Genomic DNA, 23,379 nt, shown 5'->3' on the forward strand with positions numbered 1-23,379 from the left:
TGCCTGTAGTCCTAGTTACTCGAAAGGCTGAGGTGGGAGGTTGGCTTGAGCCCAGCAGGCTGAAGTTGCAGTGGGCCCAGACTGTGCCACTGCACTCCAGGCTGGGTGACAGAGCCAGACCTTGTCTCAAAAACAAAAGGGGGCAGGTGGGGGTGGGGGAACAAAACAATGATTAAGGATAAGAAGTCATAATAGGCTGGGCGCCATGGCTCACGCCTGAAATCCCAGCACTTTGGGAGGCTGAGGTGGGTGGATCACCTGAGGTCAGGAGTTTGAGACCAGCCTGACCAACATGGAGAAACCCTGTCTCTACTAAAAAAAGAAAAAAAGAAAAGAAGTCATAATAAAGAAAGCTATGCTACTTGGGAGTTTATTAGTCAAACAGGTTGTGTGATCATCAGTACTCATTTTTTTTTTTTTGCAGAGACAGGGTCTCTCCTTCTGTTGCCCAGGCTGCTCTCAAACTCCTGGGCTCAAGTGATCCTCCCACCTTGGCATCCCAAAGTGTTGGAATTACAGGTGTAAGCCACTGTGCCCAGCCATTAGTTCTGTTTTACACAGAAGTTATTAAGGATATTTGTGCAAATTATTAAATAAGCCAAGGAAACAATTAAAATAGAACAGTTAGTGGCCAGAATTCTTCTTAGCAGACCCAAATTATATAAATTGTACCATCAAAACAGTACCAAGACACTCTTCCTAGCTTATTATACAATAAAGATCCTTAAACCTTTTTTTTTTTTTTTTGAGACAGTCTTGCTCTGTCATCCAGACTGGAGTGCAATGGTGCCATCTCAGCTCACTGCAACCTCCGCCTCCTGGGTTCAAGGGATTCTTGTGCCTCAGTCTCCCAAGTAGCTGGGATTACAGGCACGTGCCACCACACAGTGTAGGTTTCACTGTGTTGGCCAGGCTGGTCTTGAACTCCTGACCTCAGGTGATCCACCCTCCTTGGTCTCCCAAAGTGTTGGGATTACAGGCGTGAGCCACTGAACCTGGCCTTAAACATTCTTTCTGAACACAACACACATTTGGACTCCACCGAACGGTCACTTATCAGGTTGTCTGAGTCCTTAGTTGTTCCTGCACTCGCTCACCCACTCTGAAAGGACTGGCCACCCTTCCCAAGGTCAAAAAGGAATGTTAGATGATATCAGGAATTTGCATGCCAAGTTCATAGAACTTTATGATTCCATGAAATGTTTCTCTGTGGCTATCATCTCAGCCAGCGAAATGCTTACTGTGTTTTTCTTTTTCTTAAATAAACATTTCAGGCCAGGTGCAGTGGCTCCCACCTGAAATTCCAGCACTTTGGGAGGCTGAGGTGGGTGGATTACCTGATGAGTTCGAGACCAGTCTGGGTAACACGGTAAAACCCCCTCCCCACAAAAAATACAAAAACTAGCCCAGTGTGGTGGCGTCGCCTATAGTCCCAGCTACTTGGGTGAGATGGGGGGATCTCCTGAGGTTGCAGTGAGCGGAGATCATGCCACTGCACTCCAGCCTGGGTAACAGAGCGAGATCCTGTCTCAAAAATAAAATAAAAATTTCAGACCAATAAAGAGGTAGCAAGGAGGCTATAAAGCAAACCCGTGGACTACCAGGCACCTTAGTCAAGTATTACCAAGGCAGTGGAAAACCTCCATGCTTCTCTCACTGTGTCATCACCCTGTCCTCCAGATTTAGTTACTGTCTTGCATTTTCCCCCAAGGTTATTAAGGGTGGAAAATAACCCCAATCCTTGTTTTGCCAAGAGTACTCTTTATATATTTCCCCATTGCCTACTGACTGTTGTTTTGAAGTGACTAGAACTAGATAGAGCTTTAGTCACTTTTTCGTTACTGGTTGAGATTAACCCGGCACCAGTATGGAGATAGGCTCCAAGGTGATTTGATAGAAAGCCCGCCTATCAGTGGATGTGACTGTTCTGGATACAACGGTTCCAGTCCGTGACACTGTTCCGAGCTTCCAGGAGGGCTGTCCTTCCTCACTTTACTTTAACCTTGTCTGAAGAACTCCCAGGAAGTTACCAACAGCCCTTCACCAAGTTCAAGAGGCAGACTTATGATTACCCTTCTCGAGCTGAAAAACTGAATAATGGAAACCTGGCAGTGAAGGGTCATTCAAGGTAAATACCTAGACTAACAACATAGTCCTGGCTCCAATGTTTCCTCACTTCCTTCTAAGGCATTGAGTATCATATATTAACAAAAGGATGACTTTCAAACACAGGGAACAGCTTCACAAATGAGGGCTGAAAGGACAGGCAAGCAAAACATGTGTCAAGGTCCTGCCACATCCTAAGTCAGTTGTTCTCAAATTATGGTGTACATCAAAATAACGTGGGGACTTGTTAAAGATATAGATTCCTAGGAGCTGCCTGAGACTTAGTGAGCCATCATTCCTGGAGAAGGGCACTAAGAGTGATTCTAATGCATATTCAAGTTTCAACACAGCTGGAGTTGAGTCTTCTGTGTGTGCTGGGGGGCAGGGGTTTAGGTTCTAAACCCTAATGAAAATAAATTACCCTTAGAAAATCTGAAAACATCCGTAAGATACACTGTAGGTGTTTCCTTGGTGGGCAGAACAGTATAGTAACATGTAAATGCAATGTGTCATGCTTACAGTAATGATAAGGAATGCATGTACAAATATGACTTTATACTATTTTAACTTAAGAAAAATTATATAGCATCCCTCTGTATCCACAGATTGGTTTCAAGACCTCTGAGGATGCCAAAATTCTCCAATGACCAAGTTCCTGACAAAAAACGGTATAGTATTTGCATATAACGTACAAAATCCTCCTGCATATCTTAAATCATCTCCAGATTACCTATGTCATATAATGTTACTACTTGTTATACTATATTCTGTATTGGATTTTTATTAGTATTTTAATTTTTTTTTTTTTTTTCCAAATCTTTTCCATCCAACGTTGGCTGATTCCATGAATGCAGAACCCACAAATACAGAGGGCTGATTGTACATATAAGTTGGGTGAGTTAAATGCTCATATGATACGACTCAGTGACACAAGAATACCATGAAATACATATTATCATTTCCGTTTTACAGATGAAGAGACGGATGCTGAGTCAGGTTGACAGACTTGCCCAAACTAACCATGTTGGAAGTACAGGAAGCAGAATTCAGACTTAGTTCTGTTTGCCTCAAAAACCTGCCATCGTTTCATTTTTATTTTATTTTATTTATTTTTTGAGACGGAGTTTCGCTCTTGTTGTCCAGGTTGGAGTGCAATGGTGCGATCTCAGCTCACCACAACCTCCACCTCCCGGTTGGTTTCAAGCGATTCTCCTGCCTCAGGCTCCCAAGTAGCTGGGGTTACAGGCATGTGCTACCATGCCCAGCTAACTTTTTGTATTTTTAGTAGAGATGGGGTTTCCCCACGTTGGCCAGGCTGTCTCGAACTCCTGACCTCAGGTGATTCGCTCGCCTCAGCCTCCCAAAGTGCTGGGATTACAGGCTTGAGTCATCGCACCCGGCCATTTCATTTTTACCACACTGCCACAGGCCACTTCATTTTTCAGCATTCCCCTAAAGGGTAAAGTTCAGAAATGCTCTTCAAGGTCTTGGGGCACGGCTATTTCAAATATTCAATTTATAAGACAGTATACTTCAAACGGAGTGAGATAAAAATTAGATTAGAGGCATATTCTATTATCAGAGTTAGGAACCCAAATTGGCTAACCAGGCTCTAGGCAATGATAAGGCGGTAGAGGTACTGATGTCCAATTGGAAACATTATCAGTACAGGTAATTTAAATATCTTTCATAGTTTCCTTTCTACTGCAGTTACCATTATATCTTCATTTTATTTATTTATTTATTTTTGAGACGGAGTTTTGTTCTTGTTGCCCAGGCTGGAGTGCAATAGCACCATCTCGGCTTACCGCAACCTCCACCTTCCAGGTTCAAGCAATTCTCCTGCCTCAGCCTCCCCAGTAGCTGGGACTACAGGTGTGCACCACCAAGCCCAGCTAATTCTGTATTTTTAGTAGAGATGGGGTTTCTCCATGTTGGTCAGGCTGGTCTTGAACTCCCGACCTCAGGTGTTCCACCTGCCTCAGCCTCCCAAAGTTCTGGGATTACAGGCGTGAGCCACTGTGCCCGGCCTATATCTTCATTTTAATAAAAAAGAAATTCAGGCCAGGCGCGGTGGCTCACACCTGTAATTCTAGCACTTTGGGAGGCCGAGGTGAGCGGATCACCTGAAGTCAGGAGTTCAAAACCAGCCTGGCCAACACGGTGAAACTCCATCTCTACTAAAAATACAAAAAATTAGCTGGACGTGGTGGCGGGTGTCTGTAATCCCAGCTATTGGAGAGGCTGAGGCAGGAGAATTGCTTGAACCTGGGAGACAGAGGTTGCAGTGAGCCGAGATTGCGCCATTGCACTCCAGCCTGGGCAACAAGAGTGAAACTCCGTCTAAAAAAAAAAGGAAAGGAAAGGAAAGAAATTCAGTCTTTCAGAGGGAATACACTTACCTGAATAGAGGTCAAAGTCTCAGAAGAGGCCTCCCTCCTCTCTCTGACCTCTGAAATGCCCTGGACCTGCAAGTGGGAGATTACAGGCCCTGACAAGGGTTGCCCAAACAGCAGTGTGGCACTAGGAAGGCAGGTTAAGCATCAATTACTATGATGCTAGCACAACTTAAGCACTCTGCATGCACAATCTCATTTAATCCTTACAAGTGTATGTAGGAGGGGCTACTAGTATGTTCATTCAACAAACTGGGATACAGAGTTTGGAACTTCACCCAAAGTCACTAGTTTCTCTACCAGGATAGATTTAAGTGCTTACTGTCAGGTACTGTTCCAGGCATCTTATATGTACTAACTCATTATCCCCATTACAACCCTCTGATACAGGTGCCATAATTATGCCACTTTACAGACGAGAAAACTAAAAGCAGAAAGGGAGCAGTAAACCCAGGAGATGAATTCTGGAGAAGCTCTCTGGTTTCAACCTTTAGCCAACATCACAATCACCTGAAGGGCTCGTAATACACTGATTGCTGGGCCCAGTCCTAGAGTTTCTGAATCCTAAGGCTGAGCAACACCTAATTTCCACTTCTGCAAGTTCCCAGTGAATGCTGTTGCTGCTCGTCTGGAAGCCAGACGTTGAGAACCCCTTCTAGAGTGAGGTCTCCCGCAACAAATTCTACCGGCCCCCAAAGCACGTGTTTTGTGTGTCTTAAAAATTTGTTGAGAACCATTAGCAAAAAACAAACAAAAAAACTTAATTCCTAGAATTTCAGAGAAATCCCATGGAGTTTTTTGCTAGTCACGTCAAAAGAGGCCACAAAGTGCCGCTTAACCAGAGCTTCGGAAGACAGCGGCTGGGCCGGCCACGTGCACCGAGACTTGGGGCCAGGTGCAGCCGCCCCAGGGCCGGGGTATCGGAAAGGGCCCCCGGTCCCAGCCCCAAGCGGCCCAGCAATTCCCCCGGGCCGTCCGCCCCTCCAGATTTATTTACGTTTTCCTGACTTCCCCCTGCCCGCCGTGGGACAAACAGCCTCCCCACTTGCATCTGCACTGGGAGTAGCGCGTACTTCCGCCAAATTCGCCTCCGAGCCCGAGTCCCGGCCGCCGCCATCTTGCGGGGGGCGCACCTCACAGGTCGGGAGCTGGGCGGGAAGGGGCGTGGTCCCGGGACCCGCCCCGCCAGGGCTCTTGGGAGCGCGGGCAGCCAGCGCACTCGGCGGACGCCAGGGCGGCGGGGAGCACTCGGAGCTCTGCAGGCGTCGGGTGAGGCGTACGGCGGCGGGGGTCGGGGCGGGGGTTCCTGACGGAGGGACCGGGTGGGCGGCGGGAGCTCGGATGCAGGTACGGCGGGCAGCCTGGGGGGCGCGGCGCGGGTCTCTGCCCGGCACTCGCGGGGCAGTGGAGCTGAGCCGGCCAGCGGCCCCGCGACCTTCCCCTCGGCACCAGGTCCCCTCTCCCGAAGGAAACGCGGAGCCTGGGTGCCTGGGCGCCGTCCCTTGGCGGCTCCCGGGCGGTTGCAGTTTTTGAAAGAGTTTCTCAAAGGCGTGACGGTTGCGATTGCAGCCGCGGGGCAACGGTTGCTACACAAAGTGAAACTTGCCGAGTGCTCGGCTCCTCACGGGCTTCCTGGCAGCCCTGGGAAGTTCCTCGGCTGACCCCGAGCCCGCGCCCTCTCTCCACGGACCCCTCCCCGCCGAGTGCCCCCCGGCCATGCGCCCCCTCTCCCCTGACCCCTCCCTGCCGAGTGCCCCGAAGGCTCGCGCCGGCGCTCCCAGGACTCCTTTCTCCTAGGTGATTCCCCCTGCCCATCGCCCTCTCTCCCCCAGGCCCGCGCTCCGTCTTCCCGGGCCTTTCCCCGCCGGGTACCCCGGGCCCCGCGCCCTCTCTTCTCCACTTCTCTCAGCCAGGTGCACCTGGAGTGCCCCCCAGACCCCTTCCCGCCCGGTCGGCGCTCTTTCCCCCAACCCTCCCCGCCGAGTGTTCCCCGGGGCCCGTGCCCTCTCCCCCCGACCCTCTCCGCCGAGTGTTCCCCCTGCCCTATCTCTCCCGGACCCGCGTCCCCCACCAGCCCCTTAATGCTGGGGGTCCCCGGGTGCGCACCCCCTCTCTCCGGACCCCCCCAACTGGGGGCACCTCGAGTGCCCGCCGGCTGCCCCTTGGGCGCGCGCCCCCGCGCTCAAGCCCCTCCTCGCCGGGGGCCCCGCCCGGCCGCGCCCCCTCCCCGTGCCCGCAGTGCTGGGCGGGGCGCTGACTCACCCCGGCCCGAGCTGGCCGGTTCTTAAGCGGCGGCGCGCGGCGGGCGCGGAGTGTCGGGCGCGGCAGGAGGACGAGGCAGGGCCGACCGGCGCTCTAAGGGCTCTGCTTTGACTCCAGGTTGAGACAGCGTCTCCGCTGCTGCTGGAGAGTCGTGTTTCCGGGGATCGAGGATACTCAACAGGAACCGAAAATGCCGAAACCAGTAAGTTGCCCAGTTTCTGGGACGGGCGGACGGGGGAGGCTTCATTGGCGAGGGGAGGCACCTGCACGAGGTGTTGGGGCTGTTCCTGGTGGAAGAAGGCTTTTCTCACACGCAGAAGAGGACAGGAATAGGGGGTTGTCGCCGCTCTTTGTTACTTGTTGGCCCTTTTGTGGAGCGTTAGGAAAACACCATTTTGATGCTTTTCTCTGCAGTCTTTTTCTTTGTGAGCCCCCTCCCCAGTAGTTACGATCTTTTCTAAAAACTAGAGGCCCTTTTACACTGCTTCCGTCTGTTTTTAAAGGGTATGGTAATGCAACTTCGAATTTTCTTAAAAAGTCCAAATCACAGGGAGACTCAAATGGCGTCCGACCACACACACCAGCTCTCAGAGTTCCTAAGGGTCCGAAACCACAGGCGCCCAAGATCCAACTGGGGAGATTTAAAGGGCGTTTGGGAGAGGAGACTGGCTTTCGGAAGTTGCCGTTCAGCTTCGCTTCCTACGAGGCCCATGAAGCGGTGCCCTGTTCACCAGGAAACTTACTGGCTGCAGCAGAATTTCTGTCTCTAACAGAAGGTTAGCCATGGACTTGAATTGTAGATGCAGGCAGTCGGCGGAGTTTGATGAGCGGCTCTTGGCACGCTGGGCCGAGCACTCCTGGTCAACTGATGAAAGGGCTGTGCCTGCGCCTCTGTCTCCTTGAATCTGATTGTGTTGAGATTGCTGGCTAGGCCGGGGGATGTAGGCAAAAGGCAGGTTCTCTGGGACTGACACTTCTTAGAAAGTTGTATGTATTCTACCTGCTTTTAACGCTGGGGAACTAGTGACTAGACATTCGGGAGAAGGTTTAACATTTTTTGAGTTTTGAATCACAGTGGACAAAATAACAGGGTTCATTACAAACTGGGATTACAGATACATCCGGATTTTTTTCCTGGTTTTTCAAACAAGTTGGTTCTGTAATCAATGCTTGTGTGCCTTTTTTTTTTTTTTTTTTTTTTTTTTTTGTTGGGGGAGGTAGGTGGTGGGGAGCAGAGTCTCCCTCTGTCGCCCGGGCTGGAGTGCAGTGGCCTGATCTCAGCTCACTGCAACCTCTGCCTGTTGGGTTCAGGCGAATCTCCTGCCTCAGCCTCCCGAGTAGCTGGGATTACAGGCATGTGCCACCATGCCCAGCTAAATTGTGTATTTTTGTAGAGAGGGTGTTTCACCATGTTGGCCAGGTTGGTCTCAAACTCCCGACCTCAGGTGATCCGCCCACCTCGACCTCCCAAAATGCTAGGATTATAGGCGTGAGCCACCACACCCGGCCTTGGTGCTTTTTCTACTGTTAAATTTTATGTTCTCTAAGAAGATGTTTGTTAGAGGTATTAATTTTGCTGTTAGGTTAGAGAATATTAATATGCCAATAGATTCAGAAGCCAATATCATTTTTGCCTAAGTTACATTAAGATTTATTTGCGGTGCAGAGTATTTTCTATACAAAATTTTTCTTTTTAATTCAAACTTAAAAGTGACACGGGACATCCAGGCTTGACAGTGCATGTGGTATGAAACTGACCTAAGTACAACCCCTTACTTAGGCAGAGCTGAGTGCAAGGGTATGCAGAGGAGTGGTCAAGATTACCCTTCTGGGTGTGGTTTTCTTTATTTCACTAAAAGAAGAGATGCAGAGCTCAGCTAAGATAGCACTCAGGAAAAAGTTAACCTGTTCTCAGTCACTACTTTTCTTTCTCATAATGAATGGTAATTTATTTTTCTGGTTTCTTTTTTGTATCTTGGTAAAATATACAATTTATCCTCTTACTTTTAGGTTTACATTTCAAAGGTATTAAGTACATTTACATTGTTACATCGCCATCACCAAGGTCTATCTCCAGAACTTTATCTTCCCAGATTGAAACTCTACCCATTAAACTCTCCCTCCCCATCCCCACCACCAGCCCTTGGCAACCACCATTCTACTTTCTGTCTCTGTGAATTCCACAACTCTAGATACCTCATATAGGTGGAATTGTGATAGCATTTGTCCTTTTATGGTAGTCTCATTTCCCGTAGCATAATGTCTTCAAGGTTATCCATGTTGCATTGTCAGAACTCCCTTCTCTCTTATTTCTTGTGGCAGGTATATTTTCATTTTGTTTTGTTTTAAAGGTGTTTTATGATAGATCAGAACTTAAAAGATGTTTCTGACATTTGACAAAGTGAAGATAGTTGTGAAACAGTTAAGGAAAGACAGTAGCCATCACCTTGTGTATTAGAGCTAGAGTTACTCTTTGAAAGACTGTATTTTGTATAATATCTACAATTAGAATTTTCAAACCTTTTTTGAGGCCAGGCAAGGTGGCCTGATGACAGGCATGAGCCTGTAATCCCAGCACTTTGGGAGGCTGAGGCAGGCAGATCACATGAGCCCAGCAGTTCAAGACTCGCCTGGCCAACACAGACTCTGTTTCTACAAAAAAATAGAAAAATTAGTTGGGTGTGGTGGCCTGCACTCTGACTGAGCTATTGGGGGTGGAGGCTGAAGTGGGAGGATTGCTTGAGCCCCGGAGGTCAAGGCTGCAGTGAACTGAGATCAAGCCACTCCATTCCAGCCTGGGCAGCAGAGTGAGATGTTGTCTGAAAACAAACACAAACCTTTTTTGAGAGGCTTCCATTTAGTTCAGCCATACCTGTCTGCCATGGGAAATTTCTCCCTTCCCCTTCTTTGGCAGAGGAGGGTCTTAGAGATAAATTAAACACAGTAAGCCTTTCTGTGTGTAAATTATATTAGAGCCATCCCACAAATCACTGATAAGAGCATAGTAGGTTGCACATACTTGAATATGACACTTCGTAAGGCTGCTAGAGAGGATCCAGTTAGTTTTGGTTTGGTTTGGGGTTTTTTTGCTGCCTGAGTAAATGTTAAAATGAAACATCCACCAACAGCTCTATGGATGTGTCTTTTAAACAAAGGTTTATTGATTCTAATTATTCAAGCTCAAGTTAAGAATGTTAGCAAAGAATGTTAGGTGGTTTTGTTGGGCTTAATGTTTAACAACTGGATTAAGGGGCAACCACACTTAAAGGATGGATACCTCTGAGTACTTGGCCTTCCACCTGATTCACTGCAACTGTTAACCCTTGAATTCAACAGGCAAAGTATTTTTGATTGATTTGTCTGAACTGAGTGAGTGGATGACTTTATGCATAAAACAGTATAACTGAAAATATTTATTTGCTGTGTTTTCTCCTAATACTATTTCCCAAAAGCAACACTTACTTAAAAGACTGAGGCCGTGCACAGTGGCTCATGCCTGTAATCCCAGCTCTTTGGGAGGCCGAGGTGGGCGGATCACAAGGTCAAGAGATTAAGACTATCCTGGTCAACATGGTGAAACTAAATGTCTCTACTAAAACTACAAAAATTAGCCGGGCATGGTGGCGGGCACCTGTAGTCCCAGCTACTTTGGAGGCCGAGGCAAGAGAATCACTTGAACCCGGGAGGTGAAGATTGCAGTCAGCCGAGATTGTGCCATTGCACTCCAGCCTGGTGACGAAGCGAGACTCCATCTCAAAAAAAAGAAAAAAAAAAAAGACTTGAGTGTTTGTTCATCAGCAAGCAGGGTGACCTGCACAGAGGGCGAGACAGACCTTGTCCTCTGGAAGCTTAGTGTCTGGTACCTGGGCCAAGATGCAGGTAAACGCTGAAATTGAAAACCTGCTGAGTGCTGTCAGACTGGGAAGGAGCCTAGGTAACGCGTGACACAGTCGAGAGGAAAATCATCTGATGGGGAAATCGGCAGACTATATTGAGAAGTAACACTTCAGCTGAATCTTGCTTGAGGACTGGGGGGTGCGCGTGGCAGCACTCCACAGGAACAGCTGTGGTCTATTGTCTGGTTTTGCTTTTCCCACAGCTGCTTAGGGGACTCTATTCATGTGTGACTGGCTGACGTCCAAGGAGGGTGATTTGGGGTCCCAGAGGGAGCCTTGGCCTCTGTTCAGGCCAGTCCCCAGGACATGGTGTGCTGTGTGGCCTTGTGGGTCTGCCCCATCTGGGGAGAGGTGTAGGAGTTGGTGTTCAGATCCTTGGTCCCGGGAGCGTCCTCTCTGCCCGCCCCTTCGTGTTAGGGTGACTGCAGAGCGCCTTACTCTCACACTTGCTTTCTTCTGCCCAATGGAAAGAAAGCATGGGGAGTGAGCAAGGAAAACCACTGTAGTTAAGCTCAGGAAGGAAAAGGGTGTTGTGTTCAGGGCCGAGATCTCTTTAAGCTGTCATGAGAACCATAGAGCTGAACTGCTTTTAAGTGACTCCAACACATCTTACCTGTTCATTTCCGAAGTGTTCTTATAGACATTTCTAATATAAAAGCAGGTTTACCTTTCATTAGGAAAACTCTGAAAGCGTGTTCACATTTCTACTGTGCCAAAATTTTAAGGTAATTTCTGAGATTACCTTACTTCTTTGGGAATACATAGCCTTTTTGTTTGTTTGTTTTTTTGAGACGGAGTCTTGCTCTGTCGCCCGGGCTGGAGTGCAGTGGCCGAATCTCAGCTCACTGCAAGCTCTGCCTCCCAGGTTTACGCCGTTCTCCTGCCTCAGCCTCCCGTGTAGCTGGGACTACAGGTGCCCGCCACCTCGCCTGGCTAGTTTTTTGTATTTTTTAGTAGAGACGGGGTTTCACCGTGTTAGCCAGGATGGTCTCGATCTCCTGACCTTGTGATCCGCCTGTCTCGGCCTCCCAAAGTGCTGGGATTACAGGCTTGAGCCACCACACCCGGCCATGCCTTTTCTATTAAATATTTTAACAGGGACAATTTACTGACTGTACCCCCCACCCCCACCCCTCTGCAACTGAGGAGGACACGTGGCATCTGTTTCCACCCCTCCTCCTCCAGGAGGGGCAGTAGTGAATTAGGGTAGCTAACATTTTGCCATGTGGCAGTGAGAAGTGGTGGTAGGATGAGTGATTTGCCATGATCACACTGTAAGGCACAACGAATGTATTTGGATGTTCACAGACATAGTCCCTGTCAGCGGGTTTATAGTCTGGTTTGGGGGACAGACAGCAATCCCAGAGTAAATGTAAAACTGCAGCTCCAGAGAGTATTCCTGAAGAGGGTACGTGAGGCCTGAGAGTAGATGAGGTGTGTGTGCTGGTGGGGGTGCAAATAGGGAAAGTCAGGAAGGCATCCCTGAGGAGGTGACCGACCTCCCCGGGCAGAGGTAACAACTTGTGCAAAGGCCCTGTGGTGGGAGGAAGTAGTGTGAGTTTGGGGTTCCACATGAAGCCCAACGTGGCTAGAGAGGAAGACAGGTCAGGCCATGCCTCGTAAGCCATCCTTGGGCATTTTTTAGTTTAACTTGGGGTTTTGACCGGGAGGTGACATAATCAGATTTGCCTTTTGAAAAGTTGACTGTGATCTGTAATAGGAAAATCACAGGAGGCAGGAGACAGCAAGGGTAGTTATGGTAGCCCATTGAAGGAGCTCATAGCTTGGACCAAGGTGGTGGTGGTGGGAACAGAAGTGGATGCATTTGGGGGTTCTTTGGGAGATAGAATTGATAGCACCAGGTGATGGGTTGGATATGCAGGGCCAAGGGTGGTGTCAAGGCTGACTTCGGGTTTCTGGCTTTCGCAAGTGGATGTGTGGTGGTGCCATCGCTGAGATAAATAGTCCTGGAGAAGGACCAGGTGTGGGGGAAGGCGGGGAGTCTGGATTTGTTGTACATGTTAATACATTTGTGACAATGGTTGATGAAAAAAGTCTTTGCATTCTTTCATTATTATAACCACTGCCCCCCAAAATATTAAAGTACCACACTTCTTAAACTGCGTTATTTTAAAATCCAAATAATTCAGTAGCTTTTTATGTTTTCCCTAAGTATACGTACACACTGTACATACCTAAAGTTAAGAGGAAGGGTTAATTTGGTGCAGTGTTCTCAAAATTTTGTGTACACTATTGTCTGGAGACTGTTGATTCCTGGGTCCCTTGAAGAACTAATAAGACTTCCATCTCTAGGATGAGGTGCAGGCTGGGTGCTTATGTTTTAAATAAGCTCTCCAGATGGTATTGCTAATTCAGTAGGAAAAGGGCAGTTATTATATATTCCTTTCTCCTGCACCCCAATCAAGCCCAGTGTGATTTCAGAGCACCCACTCGGGCGAAAGCAGTCACTGATGCCCAGCCGCCTTCTTAAAGTCAGGCTGAAATGCCAGGAGTGCTGTTATTGGTATTTGGGACTCGAACAGGGGTTAGGATGACTCTTTGTGAAAAAGAGCCATAAAAATAAGAATTTCGTAGCTAATTTACTGCTTACCTGTACTTGGGCAGGCAATTCAGCATAATATCCTTCTGACTTGAGTTTCTCTCTTCAGGGAGTCCAGTAGCAGAGCTTCATTTGGCAGTGCCCAGTGGTCTCTCACATTTTGGCTCTTTGTTTTCAAAGAGAAAAAAACAGGCTAGACATTCCCTATAAATGGTAGGGAAGTAGAAGATCCCATTAATGCCTTGTTCCTCTTTTCCTTTTATTCCTTCCACACTGGCCTCTTGTTAATGAAATAATGTGATTTTTTTTTTTTTTTTTTTTTTTGGGAGACAGGGTCTCTGTCACTCAGGCTGGAGGGCAGTGGCACAGTCACAGCTCACTTCTGCCTCAGCGCCCCCCACCCCAGCTCAAGCTATCTTTCCACCTCAACCTACTGGGTAACTGGGACCACAGGCACACACTACCACACCCACCTAATTTTTTATTTTTTGTGAAACGAGATCTCACTGCGTGGCCCAGGCGGTGAGTCTCAAAATTCCTGAGCTCAAGCTATCCTCTCACCTTGGCCTCCTGAAGTGTTGAGATTACAAGGTGTGAGCCACCATGCCTGGCTGATAATGTGGTTTCTAACAAAAATGTTGAATAATGTTATTAATAAATACAGTTTGGGAAAGGAAAACTCTGTTAGTGAACTTTAATTTTTTTAACTTAAACTTTTATATATCTTTGACAATTTGGAGATTCTTAGGGTGGTTTGATATACCTGCTTTCTAATGGTAGTTAGACGTTTCAACTCTATTCTGAAGCAGTGAAATTCAGTCTGCTTTCAAAGTCAGTGAATGCATGTTAATTTATCCCTTATTTCAGTAGTAACTACGTTGAGACTCCCCAAGTACTCCAATTAGTTTTTAATTTCAGCACTAAATGTGTGTTTGTTGAAAAGACCAAAGGTTGCATTATTTTCCTTCTAATATATTTACCATCCATGCCTGTTGACAAAAAGATTTTTCCAGATTTCGGTAGTTTTCAGAACCGAATGAAACCATTGTGCTGTAATGCGTCTTACAGACTTTTGACTGAAATGCTTGATGTAGTTAATATACGTAGTTTATTTCAAAATGAAACTACAAAGAGCTATAAAAAGAATTTCATAGCTAATTTACTGCTTACCTGTACTTGGGGAAGCCATTTAGCATCTGAGAACCTCAATTTCGTCAGCCATAAAATGGGAGTGAGTTTTTAAGTGGAAAGAATGTTATGTAAGATAAGCGGAGACAAAGCTTTTATCAGTGAAATCCAAACAACTCATCTTCAAATGCTGTAAGCTTTATGTGTTTCTTTTTTGTTTCCCCACCCCCTAAATGTTTTTCAAACTTACCCTGTTAGCTGAAACGTTGGGTTCCTATAAACAAGGTAAAGTTTGTCCATTGGTTTTCTCAGGGAAAAAGCAATATGAACAGTTTGGGTTATCTTAGTAAAAGGGAGGGCTCTGATTTTCTCTTGTGTCCATCCTCTGTGTGTTCTAGTCGGACTTCCCTTATCAGTCACGTGGGTATCACCTTCATGTGTTGAAACGCTATTATATCCCATTATGTGCTTGGTGCAGGGACAATAAAAATAAGATTGGTTTTGCCTTTAAGGAGTTCTCAGTCTCCTAGTGAAAGCAGATTTGTAAACAATTTACAGTGCAGTATAGTGCATTATAGAGGTCCTCATGGAAGAGAAGTGTGCCCTGGGAACCAGGGAGGGCGTCCCAGCTGGTAAGATCCTTTGGGTAAGTGTGGAGGGATGTGGGCTTCCCAGTCAGCAGTGGTCAGTTCTGTTTTCCTTTATTCATTAACCCCTTCTTAACACTTACAGGTAAATGGTAATGCTGTTTCAAAGGAAATGTAAAAGTTCATTAATAATTAATCCTTTTAATCTAATATACTTGAGAAAACAAAACCTTAAAAGCAAAATAAAAAATGTCTCACCATGACCCACCTTTTTTTTGATAGGAGAGGAACCAGTATCACCTGAGGATCAAACATATCAGATTATCAGATTTTGTCAGTATATCAGATTTTGCTCATGTTTTTAAGTTTGAAGTCACTTTTCTGCAACCTAATTTTGTTTTCCATTTTTGCCTGAGAGATCGATTTTAAACTCCCTGTGTGGACAGTTGTCATTTCAGATATTGTAAATAATTGTTTTTACTTTAGGATGGGTTAGGTAAACTGTCATCTTAGGGCTGAGTCTGGCTGTGGCCTGTTTTTATTTGGTCTACCAGCTAAAAATGGTTTTTATATTTTTGAAGGATTTTAAAAACGACAATATGCAACGGACTCCAAATAAGGCCCTCAAAGCCTAAAATACTTACTGACTGACTCTTTAGAGAAACAAATGGGCCAACTCCTGCTTCTAGCATAAAAATAATTATTGTTAAGCATTTATTATAACCTTGTATATATTTTATGGCTGGACTAATATTTGGAAGCAGATCCACCCCATTGGTTCCTGTTTTTAAAAAATTATTCTCAAAGAACAGAATGTGTTTTGTTAGCCAGTATTGAGCGCATCATGGGCTCTGAGCATGGACTCAGAAACTCACTGAGGAGAGGCATAGTGGTACCGAGGTAATGTTTTAAACAAAGCTGGTGTTCGGGTGGGTCTTTGTGTAGAGAAAGTGGCAGTATCTTGTGTCACACTTGCTAAGCCATTGTGTAATGACAGATTTCTGGCATATGCTAAAAGAAAGCAATTTGTACCTGATATTTGAGTTGGAAAGAGAATGGTATGTAAATAAATTGCTTTTTTCCTCATTGATAGTTTAAAATGAGCTTTTGACCTACTATAGTCTGTATGTGAATTTCTGACTGCTGATGTTTTATAAGTCCATTACTGATTCAGAACACCCTGTCTAAAGTACAGCTCCATCTCTGTCTGCGCTGTGCCCTACTTTACTGCACTCATAGAACTCAGTCTCCACCTATAACGCTGTCAGGTGCTAGTTTATTTGTGCTTTTTGTCTTTTCCGGCAGCAAAGAAAGAGGATTGATGTTGCTTTTGTGTTTTCGAGATGTGGTCTTGCACTGTTGCTCAGGCGTGAGTGCAGTGGTACAGTCATAGCTCACCACAGCCTTGAACTCCTGGGGGGACTGCAGGCGCTCACTATCACACCTGACTAATCTTTTTATTTTTATTTCTGTAGAGATGAGGTTTCACACTGTTTTGTGCAGGCTGGTCTCAAACTCCTGGCCTCAAGCCATCCTCCTGCCTCAGTCTCTCAAAGTGTTGGCATTATAGCCATCAGCCACTATGCCTGGTCTAAGTTTTTTTTGTTTTGTTTTGTTTTTTGTTTAGCATTATTATTTTATTGCAAACTTTAAATTCTCATTTATTGGTAGGAGAAATAGAGGGAAGGAGGACGACCAAATAGGTAAACATACCTGCCTCCTAGTGGGTAATCTTGGGCAAGTTTTTTCACCTCCCTTTGCCTCCTCATCTGTAAACAAGATCCTGCATGCCCACCTGGGATGCCTGCTGAGATGGCACACAGGAAGCGCCTGGCCTTGTGCCTGGCCCTGGTCAGTAAGGGCTGTGTGGTTCCACTTGTACCTACTAAATTCTAATCTGATTAAAAGCTTTACTAGCTCATAATGGTCATTCTTTTCCTCTAACTTAGCAGCCCAATGAAATAATGTAGTAAGTAAATGTAACCTTGCTTTTTGTCCTTTTGATGCCACGTGAACACAGCTGTCTTGCTAGACCCCTATTGACTTCAGTGGGGATAGCCCCAGGTTTATTGGAAATTTACATATGGGATAGTCCAGTGGTAGTGGGTTGGACAGAACAGCAACTGCTTCCCGAAAGCTTGCAAAAAGCATGCAGTTTACATAGCATTTTTACTTAACATGCTCCCCCTAACAGCCTCCACCTGGCAGCCTTCCTGTAACCCAAAACAAAGGGCTTGTGGGCTGGGGGTTCAGATGTTCCTCATAGATAAGGAATTGATTTCAGGGTTGGCCACTAGGATTCCTTAGCTCAGAACTCCACACACACATTCTTCTTAAGTTATGGATGTTAGGTACACCTGTACAACCATCCTGCATAAAATTCATTTCTTCAATAGAGCACCTACTTTGTGCCAGGTTTTCAGGTGCTGGGGAGACATTGGTGAACAAAAAGGGGCTTTTAAAGGATTATCACCTGCTTGGTTGACAGTCACATCCAGTGAATGGTGGCACTCATTTCCTGCTAGTGTGTATTTGAGCCTGAAATGCACATTGTCCCACCTTTCCTCAATGGCAAAATGCTCTAGAAAGTAGGTGCTGGTCTGACTAAATAAAATGGGCTTTCTGTTTGGAGTTGTAAAGGGAGCCGTGCCTTCCTCAGCCCCTCCTGAAAGAAAGACCTGCTTTCAAGAAGCTTATATTGCAGGGGGAAAGACATGTCTAATACATTGTCAAGGCGTGATGAGCGTGCAACTGTAAATGTTCACCTAGGCTTTGGCAAGAGGTAGAGTTAACTTTTATTCTTTACTAACTCTTTGAAGCATTAAAACCATTGGGCAGAGTGACTTATGAGTGAACCCACGGTGATGTGTTTTTGTTGGTTTTCTGGTAAATCACTTTTGGGTTGGACAGTGAACCATGATGGTCTTTCTATAAGAACTTGTTTTTGCAAGGGTTTGGTGATAAGTCCATCATTTGCCAAGCCCACTTACTCTTCCATCCTTTCTCAGGTGCTGTGGTTCAGGGAAATGATTGTTTTGATAGTATTTTACCTGTTGCACCATTACTTTATCTGTAAATTTCTTGTAAAATATGTCTTGTTATGTTTGCGTGTGTGTGTGTGTGTGTCTGTGTGTGTGTGACAGAGTCTTGCTCTGTCGCCCAGGCTGGAGTGCAGTGGCTCGATCTTGGCTCACTGCAAGCTCCACCTCTCGGGTTCACGCCATTCTCCTGCCCCCGCCTCCTGAGTAGCTGGGACTACAGGCGCCCGCCATCACACCTGGCTAAATTTTTTTGTATTTTTTAGTAGAGATGGGGTTTTACTGTGTTAGCCAGGATGGTCTTGATCTCCTGACCTCGTGATCTGCCCACCTCAGCCTCCCAAAGTGCTGGGGTTACAGGCGTGAGCCACTGCGCCCGGCCTGTTATGTTTTTAAAGAGAAAATTAAACCACAGGTCATTTGGTTAAAGCTTAGCACATAAATATGAGATTGGAATCACTTTATTTGTAAACATATATATAGTGTATGTTGGTACAGTATTTTCATTAAGGTGTGTTTCATTGCCTCTGTTAAATAATTAGGGTGTTGGCTTCTGGGATGTTGAAGTATTTGCTTACATAATCCATTGCTGTTTGGGTGAGACTCTTAAATGGATTTAGACGGTGAGATACGGTGAGAAAACTGGGTTTTTTATTTAGAACCTGGTTGAACAAGGTAATGTGGAAATAGTGTGATAACAAGTTGCGTTATATAACTTGAACAAAATCAACTGCAAAAAGACATTTTCAAAGAAATGGAGGAAAATTGAATATTTACTGAACTTGACATATTAAGGAATTGTTTTAAGTTATGTTGGATGTGATAGTGGTATTGTGGTTTTTTTTTTGTTTTTGTTTTTGTTTTTGTTTTTTGTGTGTGTGCTTTAGAGCAATACACTGAAGTTTTTACAAGTGAAATAATGAGGGCCTTAAAATTTGCCAGCAAAAAAAAAAAAGTGAAAGTGGTAGAAAGAGAAGAAGAAAGAAAAATGGTGTTGAAGCTGAAAAAAGAGAGCATGGAGGATCATGGTACTAGTTATTCTCTCTACTTTTATGAATGTTTTCAACTTTCCATAATACAATATTTGCTTTTAAAAAGCATGTTATATAGGGTAGAAAGGGAGAGATGCTTTACTTTTACTCATCATGAAGTGCCTGAGTGTTGAGGTGGGAGGATCCCAGGGCGAGGGCAGGTCCCCCATTTCCTGCTGTTGGGGCAACCTTTGTGCTCTGGATCAAATGAGTAACTGATTTAATCCCACCCGGGCCATCTCACCCTCCATGCACATGTTTTAAAAGGAGGTCTCTACTGAAAATTGCAGCCGACTTGGAAACACGTAGAACAATTTGTTCCCAGTTTTTTCCACTATTATTCTGTATTCCCAATATTTTGGGGGGCCCATAGGAATGGGGCAGAGTGCTGTGACCCAACTGGGAACAGGTCATTGTCTTAATAGCAACTTTCTCAGACTTGAAAATTGAAATGAACAAAATAAGGAGCATCTACTGGGTAGGGCTTTAGCCATTTTAAGAGATCAATTTACATACTGGTGCTGTGGGCAAGGATGGGGGAAGGAAATACAGCAAACCATGGGTCGGGGTTGGGGTGAGTGATAGGGTTGTAAAGTGTACACCATGTCTTCTCCAGTCAAGTAATGATGTATAAATTATGCCATTTCAGATGTAACATAGTTGATACTGATAGTATAAATTGAAGAGGTTTTTTTACAATTTTAATTTAGTATAATTTCAGAAATGGTGATTTTAAAAGTAAGTTTTGGTGGGGTTTGCTTATTTAAGCAAATTTTGTAAGCTTACTGATTTAGTTTGGAATTTTTAAAAGGAGCTATTTTGGTCTTGCTAATTATTTTGATAGATGGCAAAAGTAAAGACTGGGGTGAGTTCAAATCTTGTCTAATCGAAGTTTTTTATGGGAGAAATGTTCTTTAACGTTGCATAATATTGCTCATGTGATCTTAACTAGGGGCAAAAATTTATCTCGGCAATGGCACAAGACTTAGGTATGGTTTATGTCATATGTCCTCTAAAACAACAGGTTAGCCAAGAAATTTTTTGACTTTTTTTTTTTTTTTTTTTTTTTTTGAGACGGAGTCTCTGTCACCAGGCTGGGAGTGCAGTGGCACCTTGTAGGCCCACTGCAGCCTCCGACTCCCTGGTTCAAGCGATTCTCCTACCTCAGCCCCCCGAGTAGCTGGGATTGCAGGCACGCGCCACCGTGCCCAGCTAATTTTTGTATTTTTAGTAGAGACGGTTTCACCATGTTGGCCAGGATGGTCTTGATCGCCTGACCTCGTGATCCACCCACCTCTGCCTCATTGTTTCCTAGACTTAGCGTCTCACCGCCCAGATCAGAAAGGAAAAAGTCTTCACAGGCTTCTAAATTTACAGAGAGAACCATGCGTTCCAGGTGAATAGTAATGTTTAATCTATAGGCCTTTAGTTCCCTGTGTTTTCTGAGCCTAGAATTAAAACCAACTCTAGCATATAGTAAGCCATCTTGTCCTTGTCCCTTACTTTTGTTTATGTGTATAGTTACTAAGTTTACTAAGTAGTTACTAAACTTAAGTTTCTGTATATAATTACCTACACATTTCAGTGAAGCATGTTGATGATGAAGTATGTATAATATACCTAGTGAAAGTGAAATCACATGGTACCCAATCAAGACTCAGACTTCACAAGTTTATTAGATAAATTCTTATTCAAGGTCACTTTCTCTTTATTTTGCCTGCCCGGAGGTGAGGAGTTGAGAAGGATGTAGATTGTGTTTCTAGAAAGAATAGTTTCTTTTGCTGAATGTAACATCCTTTGATTATTTCTTTTGCCTTTCCTAGGAGAAAGTGTTGTTTAAGCATTCCAGTTTACTTCCCTGTTAGATAACACACAATGTATGTTATACCCAGTGTAGAAGAAGTTGGGTCTTAGAGACACTCACCAAATAGGGACTTAAAAACTAACGGCTAATAGGTCTCAGGAGCATTATTTTCATATGCCATCAGCAGGTCGGAAATGGCCATCATTGTTACTTGGCAGTGCAGGCTTGGAACTTGGGCATGACTAGCAGTCATTTCATTGTCAGAGCTATGGAAAGCAGTTCCTTTCTGCCTCCCAAATGCAGTGAACAGTAGGGAGGGCTTAGCACAGAACTGTTTCCAACCTGGTTTTAAAATGACCCTCTTTTTAATGTGAATGCCCAGAAAGTTCCCTTCTAGTTCTAAGGTCATGATTTTCTCACTGTTTATAATGAGTGCAAATGGGACTGGTTTGTCCGCTTTTTGTGTTTGTTAAGCAGCCTTGGTCTGACAGGATGTGGGTCTAGGGGCAGGAAGTGGCTTACTCTCAGAGGCAAAAAGAGCTATTTAGAAGGATTTGAGATTTCATTACATGTTCTTGAAATTATGGGGTGGCTATTAATCTGGACACTCTCTCTCTTTCTCTCTCTCTCTCTCTCTCTATATATATATATATAAAATGTTACATAATATTTACCCTGGAATTGGGAAATACAAACTTTTCAAAAGCTTAGCACCGTTGGCATCTATTTAAAGATACTATTTTAGGAGTAATGTTAAAGAGCACAGATATTTGGGTAGCTGATTACCAGAAGTTGAGGGTCTCAGTTTCCTTAACCATTAAAAAAAGGTCATCAGACGAGGATAACCTATACCTCGTATCGAGTACTCATTTGGAGTCACTCTACCAGTTATACTTCATCACTGTTCTGATTGGTCTACTGAAAACATACATTTATATAACATAAAAATATAACAAAGATACCTGAAAAATCAGTTACTGGAAAATTCCAAGCCTCCACTTCTGTGTCAGTACTCTGCCCTGTTAACATCTGCTGCACATTAAGAATTTAGCCTTGACATTTTAAGTTTAGCCTAATGGTGGTGGTGGAGGAGGCAGTAAGGAGAACAGTTTAGAAAAGGACTTGTGAATGGCATGTGGTGTTAGTTTTCATCATTTAAGTTACTCAAAAAGTACCTTCAAGTGCTTCCGGCTTCACTGGGAAATGAGTTCCTGCGTCCCTGTGGTGTCAGGAGGATCGCAGAGTAGGAGACACGGCCCCTAGGATACTGGACATGGGTTGGATGCTGTATTTGAGGGATAAACCATGTATGGTTCTTGTGCTTTAAACAAGCAAAAACCTGGCTGGGCGCAGTGGCTCACACCTGTAATCCCAGCACTTTGGGAGGCCGAGGCGAGTGGATCATGAGGTCAGGAGATCAAGACCATCCTGGCTAACACGGTGAAACCCTGTCTCTACTAAAAATACAAAATTAGCCAGGTATGGTGGCGCATGCCTGTAATCCCAGCTACTCGGGAGGCTGAGGCAGGAGAATCACTTGAACCCAGGAGGCAGAGGTTGTGGATCGCGTCACTGCACTCCAGCCTGGGCAATAAGGGCAAAACTCTGCCTCAAAAAAAAAAAAAAAAAAAAAAAAGCAAAAATCTAACTAGCCATGGTCAATGTAGAAGTATACAAATATTCCAGAAGAACTAAACTATAAGGTGTTTGTAAATATTTAGATGTGAATGAGTATAAGCAGAACGTATCTTTAAAAATCCTAACAAAAATTGATATTTGGGAAATCTCCCTTTCTGCCAAACTTGCTGGCAGTTAAAATTTGAAACAGTGACTGTACCGAAACGCTTTTTATTCAGGTTAAAAGTTGTACTCCCATTTCCTAAAATGAGGACTGAACTGAGAAACTCTAGCTACAGCTGCTTGGTTTTCCATAGAGTTAAGTTGGCTCCTTTGATGTTGAAGTCTGTAGTTATGACCTTGCTTTCATTAGTAGTTAGCACCTGGGCAGGTACTAACCAATGAATGCCCTTTACACCTGGCAAGAAGGAATGGGTGGGGAGGCCAGATTGTTTCAGTTAGCACTACATTGTGGTGGGTTTCATTTTCTGATAGACACTGCCTACAGGCAACTAAGTCATTCCATTAACTGTCATTGTCAATCCATGTGTAGCCAAACTTGAATTCTCCTGCTGGTTTAGCTTCCTGATGGGGAATAACTGCTGTCACAAGTGTCTGTAGCTCCATCATGGGCCCCAGGATGTCCCACGGCAGCTAACACTGGTCTGTACTCGGGACTCTGCCACCTGGTCAGTGACTTTCTGTGCATCATGTTCCTGGGAATAGTATGACTGTCCATGATTCCCAGGAAAGCTCGAGGAATGACTGAGGACAAGGAGCTAGCACTTTGACCCCTGTGGGGAGTGCTGTCTATAGTGGTTATCAGGGTTGTGACAAGTGGACTCTTGTGAGCTCCAACACTGGATGATTTTATTATTCCTATTACTTAGGCAATAAAAGACTAGTACATATCCTGGTGTTATATAATTATATGCAAACTTATCAGAATGAGTT

The 23,379-nt window shown here is 45.0% G+C and overlaps 1 protein-coding gene across 1 annotated transcript in view; it reads left to right on the plus strand.

Annotated features, from left to right (window-relative positions):
• Positions 1–5,716: 5,716 nt before the first annotated feature.
• Positions 5,717–23,379, plus strand: part of EZR (ezrin) — a 55,792-nt gene continuing 38,129 nt past the window's right edge. Inside the window, exons 1-2 of the mRNA XM_050786726.1 lie at positions 5,717–5,771; positions 6,882–6,966. Of these exons, the coding sequence (XP_050642683.1) occupies positions 6,955–6,966 (12 nt within the window). The 5' untranslated portion in view covers positions 5,717–5,771; positions 6,882–6,954. The remainder of the gene's footprint in view (positions 5,772–6,881; positions 6,967–23,379) is intronic.

This window comes from Macaca thibetana, chromosome 4, assembly GCF_024542745.1.
Source record: "Macaca thibetana thibetana isolate TM-01 chromosome 4, ASM2454274v1, whole genome shotgun sequence".
Taxonomy (NCBI): Eukaryota; Metazoa; Chordata; class Mammalia; order Primates; family Cercopithecidae; genus Macaca; species Macaca thibetana.